Source organism: Phaethon aethereus (assembly GCF_964289735.1).
Source record: "Phaethon aethereus genome assembly, chromosome: 3".
Taxonomy (NCBI): domain Eukaryota; kingdom Metazoa; phylum Chordata; class Aves; order Phaethontiformes; family Phaethontidae; genus Phaethon; species Phaethon aethereus.
In genome coordinates this window covers 47,734,382-47,750,338 of record NC_138576.1, presented here as the reverse complement: position 1 = coordinate 47,750,338, position 15,957 = coordinate 47,734,382, and the positions used below count along the sequence as shown (strand labels likewise).

Here is a 15,957-nt window from a genome sequence, read left to right as displayed (position 1 = left end):
ATTTTAAGCCTTGGATTGTGCCTATGGGTAAAATAGTTGTGTTTATTACATTGATTTATGTGAAAGTAAGAGGTCAGCTAAAAATGACTAGGATTCCCTGCTGCTAAAATGACAGGATAGTAGTACATGTGCCAGCTCTCCTGCTAAGGGTTCTTTAGTTTTCCTGTGGTAAATTACATGCTTTGCAGGTATGACTAACAGCACCACAGGCCACCGCTGTAATACAAGTCAGAGGGGAAAAAAAATAACCACCACTGATTGTAAAAGCAAGAAGAACATCTTTGAATAAATTCCCAGCAGTCTGAATTTAGGAAGTTTTATGCTGGCAACTACAGGGTAAAAAGGTTTAGCTCAGGCTCTGTACTGAAAATAACTGACACTATAAAACTGTGTGTGCTGAAGGAGCAATCTAATCGCTATAGACTAATCCAAATCAGCTAATTTGATCCCTGTACTCTTCTAGAGGAAAAGGGAGTTTAGATTCATTCTTTTCCCAATACCAGATTCTGCTTATGTAAATAATGAAATAAATGTCATGGGAACTGGCTCGTTCCCTTACGTTAAAGACATAACTATCATAAGGCGATGATTCTTGGTGTGAAGGAGAAAAATTAATTCAGCAATATAACATCTTTTGAATACAGAAATGGAGTAAAATGTAAATGCATTAATTTTTTCTTTTATTTTTCTGATATTTACCAGTGATGTTTTCTATTTTTTATCTTAATTCCCTGTCAATATATACATACCACTGCTATTTCTCAAAGTGTCTGTCAAAGCACACAGAGCCTATGCAGTGCTAATACCACTTCATAAATCCATAGCACAAAAAGCATTAATAGGTTCAAAAATGTATTTAACAGTGTATGTTGATGGTCATAATTGTAGAGAAAGTGTATAGGTTCTCACTTTATCGAGCTATTTTTTAATCATAGAAAAACAAATCTTTAAGATGGGTCATAATTCATGTTGTCTACACTGCAGTCACATGTCTACATGTTGACTACAGAAATCAAAGGTTTGCTGATTGTATCTAGATAGATAAACTTTATCCTTTAACATATCCTCCTTTCATTCAGTTCTTTACTCTCCTCTACTTATCTACCCCTCTTCTTGTTTCCCTTTCCTAAATAGACTTATCCCCTCTTCACTTCTCAGTTCATTGCTTTTTTTCTTTCTGCTTCCTTTCTTTTCAGTGTTTTATAGTCCCTTTCACTCTTTTCTTCTGTAAGCATCCTTTTCTTTTACACATGCCGGATCAATTTATACAAACCTTCCATGTCTTATAATATCGGAACTTCTCAGGAACATCCAGGCAACTGTGTTGTGAGGGAAATAAAATTTAGGAGCTTCCATTGACAGATCAAATTAATTGGACCAAGCCAAAACTTGAACAGTATTTTTGGGGGCTCTATGTTACTTCCATCAGTTCTGGTTCTGTTAGTCAATACTACTTCAACAAAGAGACTTTTTAAAATGCTTTTTAATTTGCTTTTTGTGACAAAATTGATTGATTTACAAAATCTATATTGTTTGTTCGTTTGTTTGTTTAAATCCTGAATATGGGCTATTATATTTTCTGGCTCTTTTATGCCTTTTAAGGATTTCTTTTATAATAGTAGTGACATATGTTACTTGGGTTTAGATATGTGTATAATTTTATTAATATTAAGGTTTGAGAATTATAAAACCCAGGAAGCATTTAGAGAAGGTTACAATTCTGAATATCAGAAGTGCAACACCTCAGAGTGCCAAGTGGAAATTAAGATATCACTGCAGTCATGCGGGTATCATGTCTCAGAACTTTGAGATACTCAGTCCAAGATGAGACCAAATTCTTTAGTTACCCTGAGTAATGTGTTCTGCACTACCACTTTATCTCTAACGTTCGCTATACCTCCTAGGTTAACAGTGAATGATGCTGCCCATAAGTATGCAATATCATCATGCCACTGCTGGTGGCACCAGGAAACCACTAATAAGAGATGAGGTTTGAAAGTTCCTGGCTATAATTATATTAGAATCACATAAAATAATAAATGACCTTAGAAATAAAACAACAGAAGGAATATTGAGGGGTAAAATCACTAAACAAAACAGAAGTTATAAAGCACTTCTTTGTTATTAGTGAGGGGCTTTTTACTGAGGTTATCTACAGAAATGAAGGAGCTTATTATGGATTTTACTACTTGAAAACATTGGCAAGAAATATAGTTAAAATTGTAGTTGTTAAAATTATTCCAAATAATCATTGACATGAGATTTGAAAAAAACAGGAATATTAATAAAAAATAGCTTTTTGTCTGGACTTCTAAACATTTTAAATAAAGACATTTATTGTATATTGGACTTAAACCCCTTACAGGGTTTGAGTCTATAAATTACAAACTCACACTCAAAAAAAAATTTTAAACTTAATTTGCATTTCAGCATGCGAATAGGAAACTTTTTTGATGAATAGTAACTGCAGAATTATCAAACTGAAGAATGGTGTCTGTCTGTTTGTAGGCATTAGAGAGCGCCAAATTTATTTTTCATGGCTGTTATTATGTTATTGGTTGCAGGGATTTGCTGTGTTTTTATACCAGTTCTAACCCCTTTGATACTAGGGATTGCATTAAACAAACACAGAGCAGAACGCACAGCATTTGCCAGACCTGTCAAGATATTTTCAGCATTTTCATTTCCTTATCTGCACTACTCAGTGTGTCAATAGTCATGTGCATTTTGTATTCCTCCCATCATTAATATAGAATCTGATTTTTTTTTTTAGATTAAAACCAGACCCTTCAGAGACTGAAGACTGTGTTTTCCTGTTTGTATAAACAGCATTGAGCAAATTATCCTTGCTATAAAAAAAAAGATAATAACAACCCTAAAAGTTTAACATTTCCAAGTAATCTGTTTTAAAACATGCAACTATTCTTTCTGTTACAGATGAATGACATTATAGTGACAGTTAGAGATTCAAATCTGAAGCTGACACTTGCTTTTGGAATAGGCATGCACCATGCAGGTCTGCATGAGAGAGACAGGAAAACTGTGGAAGAATTGTTTGTGAACTGCAAAATCCAGGTACATTTGTTCCTTGAATCCTGCCGTAATAAGTTTTACATGGAATTTTAAAAGTTGGCTTTTTGTTACATATACCTCATGAATCTTTCTTTCTGTTTTAGGTTCTTATTGCCACAAGCACATTAGCTTGGGGTGTAAATTTTCCAGCTCATTTAGTAATTGTTAAAGGAACAGAATACTATGATGGAAAAACAAGGCGTTACGTGGATTATCCCATTACAGGTACTCACATAAATTATGAAAATGCTCATATGCTGAAATGTATTTCAAGCATATGCAAATGATCTGAGTTATTTAGTAACTGATCACTGAAAATACCTAATTTACGTAGAGACTAGGAGCGCTAAGGAAGGAGTTTCTTTGTTTAATGCAAGTTGTAACAGAACTCCTAAGATTTTATGTAATAATGAAAATGTTTCTGTTTTGCACATCTTTTTTCATGCTAAATTCCTTTAATCTGTATCATCTAAAATAAGCATTAAAAAATTAAAGGAACAATATAAAGTCATATTTAGCTACCTAGTTAATGGTATAAAAGGAAATTTTCATGCATGCACATCTTTTCATTTTTGAAACCTTTTTTAAATAGAAACAGATTAACAGTAAACTTAGCCATGGTTTGAAATGCAACAGTTGAATCACACATGCATGAGAACATAAAATTTATATGTAGTCACTTTACAGTAAATGAAAAACCTTAACTAGTCTAGTATCTTCAGTGATGTAAGTGATACTTCAAGTAAGTGATACTTCAAAAATAAGCAGCTAAATTGAATATTTGAATTTCTGGTTTGATATAGACTTTTATTGCTTTCTGGCTCCAGTAAACTCCACTTTTCATAAACTGTTCTGCAGTGTTTTCAACAAGCTTAAGAAAGTGAACCATGGAAGAACTTCTTTCAGAGTTCAGACAGGGAGAATATTTGTCTGGATGGTACTAAGCTTGAAGAATGAGGACAAGCTAAATTTATTCCAGGTTTCCTGTTCTGTTTTCCCTTTCTCTTTTCGTAAGGGAAAGTTTATTATTAAATAATCGTATACTACACCAGAGATGTGTAAACCTAAGGACAATCTAAATGTTATTTGTAATGTAAATAGAGAGCTTGCATCTTTTTAACCACGCACTGTCTTTTCAGCAATAGAAACTTACTAATGAAAAAAAGCTCAAACTGAAAATACTACAGGGGTTACTTCTCCAAGTAACCCATCATAGAGCTTAATTTAATGGTTAGTGCTCTGCAGGAAACTTGGGATCAATTTCCATACCAACTCTCTGGTTCAAAGATTCTGATAGGACCTGGGAGCTTAGCCATGCACACTTGCATTTTGTGACTTAGGCAGCTGTAAACTTAGTACAAACAGTCACTGCAGAGAAGTAGTATCTCGCTCGTCCAGACTGGAAGAATAGTGACAACTGACTTTAGTACTGAAAAATTATGAGGAAGGAAATCAACTGAAGTTTTAAATTTTATGTTGAATCTGTGGGACTGTCAGAGAGAAGTAATAGAGAAAATAATATATTCAAAAGAAATCAGAAACTCGATAAAGACTGAAGACTTACTATGCTGTTTTAGCAATCTGTTGTACAAGTACTGACAAAGGCTTTAAGGAGTGCTTGTACTTTCACTCTTCATTGCCTTTTTGAATTCAGGTGACTTGGACATTGGGTGTTGCTCAGTTCTTGAATTTTTAATAAGACTTTGGGGAGGGAGGGTGGATGGAATGGAATACCACCATCTGTGATGGAAGCATTTAGATTTTGTTGTCTGCACTGAAACAGAAAATGCGGATTCCATACTTTATGAAGAAACATGTGGTGTGGTTTGCATAGAGCACTTTTATTTTTAACTTTCTAGAGAATATTTATGCATCTGGAAGTTCTGTGGATAGGTAGTACAGTTTTGCAGCAGCAATAAAATGAAAATGTAATGAGTTTCTTTCTGAAATACTTCCAGAATTTCACAATGCTTTCTTTAATGTTGCCCTGGAGTAATGCCTTCACTGTTCCATCATGGTATAACTTGGTTTCTCCCTACTGAAGTTACCTTTCTGTATCAGGTATGCATTTGGCTTCCAGGAAGCAGCTGAGGGCAGAATGAATCATTCTGGAGTGTTCAGTAATTTCAAAAACGCTTCTTTGAGTGAAGTCAGACGTTTTCGGGAGGGCCTTTTCTCAGTTACCAGCCAGTAATTTAGCCAGTTGGATCATACTTAGCATTTCAGGAGTTTAGTCCAGTGATTGAAAGCAGCCAAGCAACGTATAGCCAGTAAATAAAATATTGGTTTTGCATAATTACGCAGTGGATTTTGGCAAAAATAATGTCCTGACTCCCTTCGGTAAATCGATTTCCTATATGTTATTATGCACAATTTAATTCATCGCATTAGAATAGCAAGAAGTTGTTTCATCACCTTCCGGTGCACATACCTATTCAGAAACATCATTTTCAAAATAGTTAAATTTTACATGTTCATGTCACTCCTAAATTAACAAAAGGAATAAACTGATAAAAACCATTGCTGTTTATATAGCTCATGGGTACACAAGTGAAAATTTTTAGTGTTACTAAAAAATGTGTATCATCATCGGGCTGTTTTTTCTATCATTGTCTGTTGCTGTATCCCATTCTACACCCTCTGGCTTTTCCTTCCCCAACTGACCATTGGGCCAAAAGCTTATTGATTCTGAAGCCAAAGAAATTGCTTTTCAAGCCACATGTTGTGCAGATATGGTAGAGCTCATAAACAAAACATTGAAAGTTTTAAAATAAAGATGTAAAACTTACTTATGAATTGCTTTCCATTGTTTCTTCAAAGTTAAATAGCAGTTGGAGGCACCAAAAAGGAATCGGAGCTCTGCTGAGCATGAGACAAAACAGCCTTATGCAGATGCACTTCTCAGAATATGAGAAGACACAAACAAATAGATGATAAGCATACTTATCTTGGTGGCCAGGTAGCAAGTTGAGCACATTTTGTATAAACTAGTATTTTCAGTGTCTATAGACATCATTAACTAGTATTTGCAAGTAATGATGTGTAGTCAGAGTAGTAGAGGTAAGTTTCAACTGTACCTGCTTTTAAATTTGTATATGGTGACCCAATACAGGGACAACACATGATACGAAACCATCTCTACTCCAGCACTAACAATTAATATAACTTGTCCTGAGGTTTGAGTGGTAGAGATCATAGCTGTCAGTAATTAGAATTTGCCTTTACCTTTTTTCCTTTAAAATATTGAAAACCTAGGAAATCATATATAGCAGAAAAGCTTATACAAGGAACTTTTATTATTGTCAAATGCTTGAAAATTAGGAATTAAGACAGTTGTCTGTCTTGAAAATTAAGAAATAAGACATGTAGGTGTCACGAGTTCTCTTACTCATCATCTTTAATTGCATATGATCAAACAAGGGATGGACATGGACTGGAAGGAGAGAAAAGGAAATTTATAATAGTTGTAAGCTTGGATTCTATTGCAGTGGGTGGTCTTCAAGTATGCAGGAAGATAGTCTCTGCCAGAAAAAAGTTCATTGTAAATTTATCTGAGATGGAAAAAAAAAATTAGATGTGTCAAAACCAATAGAACATACGAAGCCAGAGAAATCCAAAAATCCTGTATTGCACATTGTACAGACGTAAATATATTTATTTATACATTTAAATGAATACATTTGTTTTATCCATTATTGTCTCTTTGGCAGATGTACTTCAGATGATGGGACGTGCTGGCAGACCACAGTTTGATGACCAAGGAAAAGCTGTAATTCTAGTTCATGATATTAAGAAAGACTTCTACAAAAAATTCCTTTATGAACCTTTCCCAGTGGAATCAAGGTAAAGATAAAGCAATCAGAAAAGCTGATCAAACTATCAACAATACCACAAATGAGTGCTAGAGAAAAGTGAAATGAAATTCCTGTGCTGAATATCTCCTAAATATTGGGGTCCTAAAGGAAAATCATTTTCTGAAAAATATTATCCATCTTTATGCAGAAAAATCCTTTCTTCCATGAGTTTCAAAGCACTGTTGAGCTCTTTAGTCCGTTCCCAGATAATACTACAAATGCTTCTCTGCTTTTGAGTGTTGTCTCAGACTAGAGATAAGGAAGAAATTTTTCACACTGAGGGTGGTGAAACACTGGCACAAGTTGCCCAGAGAGGTGGTAGATGCACCCTCCCTGGAAGCATTCCAGGTCAGGTTGGACAGGGCTCTGAGCAACCTGATCTAGTTGAAGATGTCCCTGTTCATTGCAGTGGCGTTGGACAAGATGGCCTTAAAAATTCCCTTCCAACCCAAACTATTCTATGATTCTGTGATTTGAATGAAAGCACAAACTGTTCTTCAAGGCCAGTGTGTAGGACAACTATACATCATCCTCAGAACCCTCTCTGAAATTCTGTCACAAATTCTTAACAGGAGAATAATAGGTGAGTTTCTAGCACTTTTTACCTAGAATACTTGTACCATTATAGATATCACATTCTTCAAAATCTCGTAAGTTCAAAAAGAAATCTGCATGGTGTAAACTATTACTAATACACTTTCAACACATCTTTCACTTCAAAATTGCCATATTTTTGTCAGAAATGTAGAAACACCACCTTTTTGCAGTCTGTCTAAACTTAGTTGAGACAAAATTTGTTGTCCAGTATAATGCAACTCAGGCATTGATTTTGATACTTATACTTAATTCTTCAACAAGAAACAGAACTAGTTACATCAGTCTCCTATAGATGCATATTTCATGGAGGAGTTCTCAGACATCTAATAAAGCATGAGCATTACTGAAAGCTTTTCTCAGTGATGAAGAATTCACAGTATTGTTCTATGAAAACTTCATCCCTGAACATAAGCACTAATGGGACATCTGTCTGGCCAGGAAATTTGTAGGAGTTTGAGAGTGCTATCCACCTGTGAAATGTAGTGGAAATGGGCTGGTGTATTTGAAGGTTAATTTCTGTGGTGCACAGACAGACATACAATTTTTGCAAACAAAGAATGTGGAGACATGCGCTTCATTTCCTTAGGAAACCACATTTTTGTTTTTTTAACATCTAATTGGACTTAGCACAGAAGGCTAGGAGTTGAACTCCAAAATGGTAGCTAATAAGTCAAAAGAGCAGTGTGATTAAAATGTTGATGATATATCCAGACTGTATGGCACTAGCATAAACTAGGAAATATCTCTATTCATTGGTAAGTGGTGTTTCTAAATAAAGAAATTGTATCTTCAATATAACAGTAGGAATCACACCTTGTTCCTGTTTGGAATGCTGTAAATATTCTATGTTTCTAGTAGCTCATTTTGTGTGTACATATTTACTTTGTAGTTTCATATGTTCTATCTTTTACTATAAACAAAGAATATTTGATAAATTTTCAGATGAAGATTCACATATTAATAGCAATCTTGCTAAGTTCTACATAGGTTGTAATCTGATTAATTTAGAGTTGTTGGTCTCTTTTATGATAAAGTATTTGAAGTAAGAGGCTTCATAGCTTCAAAGAGAAACTGTTTGGGGTTTTCTGGAGCATTTTTAGTTTTAAAATTCTTTCCCATCTGTTCTGCCAAAGAGCAGCTTTATCAGCTTTGTGTAGTATTTCCAATTTGTAAAATTAAACTTCATATTATTTTTAATTTTTGTTTTTCTAAAAGCCTTCGTCTATGTATTAGTTGTAAGACTTGAGTACACAACTCATATGGCAGGCCTTGTGCTCTTACTTACCTCTTACTGGGTCTGAAATAGAGCACATTAGAAGCAAAAGAGAAAGCACTCTTTGTTACGGAATAGCTATTGAATCATCTGTCCAGTTTCTGCTGAACAGTGTGGATAGAACATCTGCAGTTCTTACCTTCAGAAGTGTGTAATCAGTGGTATAGAGCATTAAAATAGCTACACATACCAAATTATACTTTACTTTTAGCAATAGGGAAAGAACAGTAAGAAAAGAAAAACGATTCTAATACAAGAAAAAATAAGTTGATTCTTAAGGATATTTGCCATTCTCTGATTGAATTCTAGCCAGGCATGATCTCATTAGATACCCTAATGGAGGCCTTTATTCCATTTAATGACACTAAACAGTATTTTACTTTGTAAGAATCATTTTAAACTGCTTTTGTTCTTCTATGTTTCTGAGTTTAGATCTCTCTGGGTAAAAGTAACTGCTCTTTTTTTTTTTTTTTTAAACATTGGATGAAGATGAGGCAAAATCTGGGGGAAGCCGTTTTGATGTAATTTTAATAGCCCTCAAGTATTTGTCAAGTATTAGCTAAGCTATTGCCACTGTTTCATTTCCTGTTTGCCTTTCCATATGATTCTCTATTGGATTAAATCAGCATGATCATATGGTCAACATACAGTATTCAGAAGTTATCACTGAGTAGCTCCATCCGAATACATTCCATGAATGACTTGAACTTGTGCGTTCTTGGTCCAATCAAAAAATAATTTGAGCTACATTCCACTATCATGTAAAGAAGATGACTGACCTTGCAATTACATTCTTCCTTCTTCCCCTTTTCTTTTTCACCAGAAGATAAATATATTATATTTTCAGATTAAAAGTAATAAACCTTTTAATGCGCAACTCTACAAAATACATTACCTGTCTTTGTGATTGTAAAGTCAGCTAAGTCCTCTTGTTTTCTGTTATTCAGCTTGTTAGAAGTGCTGGCTGACCACTTGAATGCTGAAATTGCTGCTGGAACTATTACTTCTAAGCAGGATGCAATGGATTATATCACCTGGACTTATTTCTTCCGTCGACTTATAATGAACCCAACGTGAGTATAAAATACAAATGCAATTTAATCTAAAGGTAACTTGAGGGTAGAGTTGATCCAAAGGTGATCCTGCTGCTGTTGGAGCCTAGAATACTTAGCAGTCTCCAATGTAGGAGCATTACTGGCCCACACATGGAATAAAACTTGTGTGCACATTTTTTTAATAACTTTTTCTCCAAATATAAATGCATTTCTTGGCAGATAACTTTACAATTTAGTGACAACTATAAAATAGCCTTATTGAGAGGGCTACATCAGCATCCCTAAAATAAAACTCCAGATTATCACATTCCTTTAGGTACTGTATTTATAATGTGTTACTTTTTTTTTGCTACCACATTGATATGTTCTGCCCAGTTTTCTGTAGAAAATCTTTTAAGATGTGGATTTTCCTAATAAATGAGAGAATAGCTATCAGCTGTTTCTCTGTGATAAAGTTTACTTTCATTAAGGTATCCTGGTGAAATCACGTGTGCAATATTTTCAATGACTGTTATCATCCTGCCTAACTCCACCTGGTATGCAGATCATTCTGAGCTGTTCCAGCAATGTAGCCTGCCTTTGCCACAACATTGTTTTGGGCATGTTACCTATCATGTGATCATTTACCCACCAAAATAATGTGGCAAATAAAGAATTAGGCAGTTATAGCACTAAATATTTCTTGATGTACTCTAGATTGTTCTATTTCTGGAATCACGTTAATGTCCATAACATTTGGCTGAATTTTCAACAGGGTTCTTAATGGGCAACTACTGGTGGGAGCTGCAGTTGATAAAATAATTTCCTTTAATTCTTTTTGAGTCTTCATTAGTTTTGAATTCTGCCTCTAGTCCTATGCTGAGAACCTCCCATAAAACAGAATTTCCATCCAATCTTCTTGGGAAATAAAAAATGCAGAGTGTTACAACTGTAAACTAAAGAAAACTTTTTCAATTCTCTCACTTCACAACAAACAAAATGGATACGTTTATGAGGAAGGTATTTCTCCCTTGAGAGTGACAAACAGCTAGATTCTGATTTTGTCTAGGTTAGATGTGGGTAAAGCTGTGTTTAGTTGTATGACTTCGGAATTTACACATGATCCATATTACAACAGATGTTAAAAACTATGCCACTGCAGACACTATTCTTTTTCCATGTAAAGAATAAGGAATGTTATTTTAAAATGTCTTGCTCTTGATTTGCTGTGTTGAAGTGATTTTATTGATTTGTCATTGGCAAGCTTTGATCATGTGGTATTTGTGGTAGGTAAATTCTTAAGCCACAACTATAGCCCAAAGGTAAGTGTAGAATATAGAAATGTAGTCGTTTGATTTAATAGGCAAGCTCTTCACAATATAAAAGAATGTTCCCAATGGAGCATGAGATTGGCATATTTACTGACGGGCCTTTTTTCTCAGCAGTTTCTTTAATGTGCAGTGTCATGGAAATCTAAATCTGAAATTATCAAAATATCAACTCTTAAGCAAAAGTTCTGCTATTCTGAGAGGATTGTGGGAAGAAAATTAGGGGGAAAAAAAGAAAAAAACCCACTATATTTCATAGTGAAATGCAGAGCCTTTGTAGTGAGAAACAAGATGATCAGATCTTGACTAGTCATGTCCATAATGGCAGGATAGGAATGCATATTGAAGTCTCTAATGAAATTGGAGTCTTTCATTGGAATGCCACACATGCAGGTTGGAACAGTTCACGAGTTGTGCTGCTTTACCCCCTGTCTCATCCACACAGAGGTACACAGAGGTACTCAGCATTCCTTCTGTACTCAGTCATGCAGGGAGAAAAATGAAGGACATTATTGACTGTGTCAAAGAGGTCACATCTAGATACCAAGTGCAAATGCAATGGATGTGCACGCTTTCCATTCTTTGACATGATAATACATTCTATTAAGTTTCATCCAAAGCTACTAAACTAGCCAGTTAGAGTTCCTGGACTATCTGTGGTATTTTCAGATGTATTTCCTTACATCAAAGGAAAACTGAAGAGTTTGTGAACAGAGGTCAGTGATAGCTGAGATAACATTGAATAAATTGCAATATAGTAACGGAGTTTACTGTGCCATAGATGAGCATATTAAATGATCGATATTACCAGACGAGAACTATTTGTGGCCCTTAATAATCCAAAAGTTCTAGGGTTTCATTTTTTTCACAAGAGTAGGAGCACAATGGCTGAATTTGGTTTAGGTAGTTACACAATACCTACTCAGTGTCACTTGATACAGTGTTCTTTATCATGTCCTGCCCCAAAGCAATTTTGTTGACTTTCTCTTTGCTGTGAAACAAGAACTATTTTCCAGGTAATTGTACCTTAGTGGTGAATAAGTAATTCCCGTATGCATGATTGGTAAATTGCCTTGGGATTCATTGGCATAGAAGTCATTGCATGTGATGCTGTAAATCCCCAAAATAATGGGTTAGGTAATATGCAGAAGATTTATATTCTCATTTATTGCCAGTTTTAGCTACTTCTGTATTAAAGTTGCATAAACAAATCTAGGATCACTCTATTCCAATCCAGTATCATAAAATGCCTTACTGAATTCCTACAATTTGTACTATTTAAGTAATGTTAATCTATCTTTATTGTGAGATAGAGATCAAAGTATCCTTTTGCTCTAAGTATCCAGGGTTCTTCTAAACGTGCAGTCACTACAAAAGTTTTTCTGGCACACTTGAGATAATTTGTTGGACTTGTAATAAAGGCTTTTTTAATGGTGGTGTTGAAAATCTTTGCATGTTACAACAGTTCTTCTCATTAAACCATTTTAATTTTCTTGTTTGATGAACCTCTGTATCTTGAAAACTGTAAAATGGGTTTTAACTGTCTAGTTAAGAGGAGTAATTGAGCTGTTGATTTGGGGGAGTGGAGTAGCTGAGTGCTAGTTTTGTTCAGAGCTGTACTGACTAGTCATGTGCATGTTGTTCAAGAGATGGTGTGCAAACCAGGGGGGTGGTCCAAATAAAATTGTTTCTCAAAGTGTATCAGTCTTAATATCCAGAGTTTCTTCCCTGTTCTTTTTCTCCCCAAAGCAATTATTCGTGAATGTAGAGGTTTTTGAATTTGCACATCAAGTCAATGTCTCTGTGCTACTTCAGTCAAGTACTAGAATGTGTTCTCCTTTCCACATACAACTTTAGTCGATATGTTCTTTACATAGTCAAGATCACACAAGACAGACCAGTGAAGTGCCCTGTTCTTTGAAAGGGGCTATTTTGAGAGGCTCATCTGTCTCCTTTCCTTGGCTGAAATTCCTTGACTATTTCATTCGTTTACCCTTATAAAAGATCATAATCTGCAACTTCCTACAAAAAGAAATGGCATTGGGAAACATTTTCTGTAAATCAGGTTATGATATTTTCCAGATACGTGTGCAGTAAAAGAGAAATAGAAATTTACAACATATGTAAAGTTAAGCAGAATCGGCTTTCATTTGGAAAGTTAATTTTTAGATATTCTGAGAGCACACATCACATCACTGTTAAAATGTGTGTGGTTTTTTATGTGTTTATAAATATATATGAGAGTGTGTCTGTGTACGTACACACTTGTAAAATCAGTTTTCTGTGTAAATTCCTTGTGAAGACCTGAAAAAAATGTTTTATTAACTCATTCTGAGACTAAAGGGTTTTTTTTCACTTTATGTCAGTCTTACGAAGGTTTTTCTTACAGTTATAATTAAATTATCTCAGACTGATGCTCTTATCGTCAAACACTTACATTTTACTTTAAAATTCCTTTTATCAGTGTCATTAGTTGAGCATGTCTAATAACGTGAATAAAACATCTAAATAAAAAGCATGATTAGATACTGTTCCAGTATAGTTTCTGGTATTGAGGGGACAGCTAATATCAGCCAGTCAGGATAGAATAATATGGATTTCAGTGACAAAATCGCAGTTATTCAGAAGTTTAGGGCTACTTTGGAGTTATATCAGAAGGAGGGATTTTTTTATTGAAGAAAGTTAAATTAACTAAGATTAAGAGATAAGATGGAAAAGTTTGTCAGTAGCTACTAAGAACAGAAGCTAAGAATGTGCAGGTATGTTACACTGCAGTAGTTACCAATATCCCCATTTTGAATTGGTAAACATATTTCTCAGGGTGGATTCTTTCTTTTATGGTCACATTTAGATCTGTGTGCGTGTATATGTATTTCATAAATAAGAGCTACAGGCATTATTATGAATTCTGTAACAAGAGCTTGTTCTTTTAAATTACTAGGGTCACAGTGATGTGAAAAGTACGGGAACGTGGTTCATGGTACGGTTTTACCAAACTATTCACATGAATAAAGTTTTTTTGATTCTCAGCCTGGGAAGCCCCAGGTTGCTGAGTATTGGAGCTGCCCCCGTTGCCCAGTCTGCTGCAGTCTTAGAAGGGAGAATGCAAAGCTGAAGACCCCTCATCTCCCCATTCAGAAAGCAAATTCACGTAATTGTCTTCCTACTCTCGGGTATGATTTACCTGTACTAATTATCTGTTGGAATATATCATAGGAAAAAGAAATGCCCAATCAATATGTAAGCAAATTTACATTTGCCTGTTACCTCTGATTTCTCATCTTATGAATGCATCTTAGGAGGTAAACTTTCCTGTAAATATTTCTATTAGAAGCACTGATATGGAGGCAAATAACTTGCTGATGTCAGAGAAACTGGACTCTTTGATCTTCTTAAATAACCACAATGTACAATATACTAAAAACTGATTAAAGATAGCAATGTATCTATTTCTCATACCTGGCACAAGCAAATATATGAATGCAAGAAAATATAATCCAAGTAAAATACAGCTAGAGATTACTGTCTGCAGCATTTGTGCATGCTGTAATGCATTTTAGCAAGCCAGTCACGGACTCCAGAGTCAGTCAGTGATGCCTTAATAACAGAAGCAAGTTGGTACATCAGTTCATGGCTCTCTGGCTATGAAGGTCCATCAGTTGTGCCATATATTCAGTACCATTTCCATGGTACCAGTTGAAGATGGCAGGTGCTGAAGGCCACAAGCTGATGGAAGTAAACACAATTGATGACTGCAGTAAAGCGATTTACAAATATTACTATCTGTGTTCCCCTCATACTTGTTCATAACAAAATTCTGCCTTCGGGACTGCAAAATCTGAGAAAGCACACTTTCTTGCTATCAAGTGAATGCTGTAGATTCATCTTTTTTGTGCATTTGTTTCAGAAGGCCTTCCGGCTAGTAAGTTTTTTCTTTTAGTATTTCTGACTGACTCTGCCACTGATTTTCATTATGTGTGTCACTATTACTACCGTATAATCTGAACATAAAAAACATGGTGCTGTAACAAATGACTTCACAGCATTGACAGTTATAGCAGGACCATTTCAAGGCTGATGAAAAATTTCCCAGAGAGAACTCAGGTCAGGTTTACATAAGCTAAACACAAAATGATTGCCACCATTCACATTAAATCCTAAATGTTTTGTGTAACTTCATCTACATTTTATGTTCCTGCACGTCTCTCTGTCTTTCTCAGCTGATGAAATTCCACACTTCCTTAGATTAGAGAAATAAGTTCATGTTTCACGGTTTGTTGTTCTTGCTAAGCTCTACAAGGCTTGGGATTTTAAATATAATATTTAAAAGACAATAAAAAGTTCCTTCAGTTTTTGATTGTTTAAATTTTACATACTTTGTAAATTTTTATCATACCTAGGGGTTTGTTACTGCTTTTTCCCAATGGACTACTAATGGAAGTTAGCCTGTCTAGCCCATGTGCTAGATGCTGTTAGGATAAAACTGCCTTTGACTTTCACACCTCTCAGGGGACGAGTAATTGTTGTGTTCAAACAGCCTGTAATTGTGATCCCGCTGGCTTTCTCAGTACGCTTCTGGCTATTAGAATCATTAAACAACTCAGCACCTGTTAACAGCATTGTAAATATTCAACCCTGCTTGTGTGCAGGTTGAGTCCAATATAGGAGAAGGCTTACAGAGCCCAGCCTCATAAATTAGAGCTTCTGACAAGTCAATTATTGTGAAACTGGGCTTCACTGTGAAATAAATGAAATGGTGTGCTGATAAAAAGGTAGGCTGTCTGTTTATAGCAAAGGGA

At 35.1% G+C, this 15,957-nt stretch overlaps 1 protein-coding gene across 1 annotated transcript in view; it reads left to right on the top strand.

Annotated features, from left to right (window-relative positions):
• ASCC3 (activating signal cointegrator 1 complex subunit 3) overlaps nt 1-15,957 on the top strand; it is a gene marked incomplete at its 3' end in the record, with an annotated part of 268,274 nt that overhangs the window by 206,457 nt on the left and 45,860 nt on the right. Inside the window, exons 30-33 of the mRNA XM_081998093.1 lie at nt 2,938-3,075; nt 3,177-3,297; nt 6,783-6,915; nt 9,744-9,869. Of these exons, the coding sequence (XP_081854219.1) occupies nt 2,938-3,075; nt 3,177-3,297; nt 6,783-6,915; nt 9,744-9,869 (518 nt within the window). The remainder of the gene's footprint in view (nt 1-2,937; nt 3,076-3,176; nt 3,298-6,782; nt 6,916-9,743; nt 9,870-15,957) is intronic.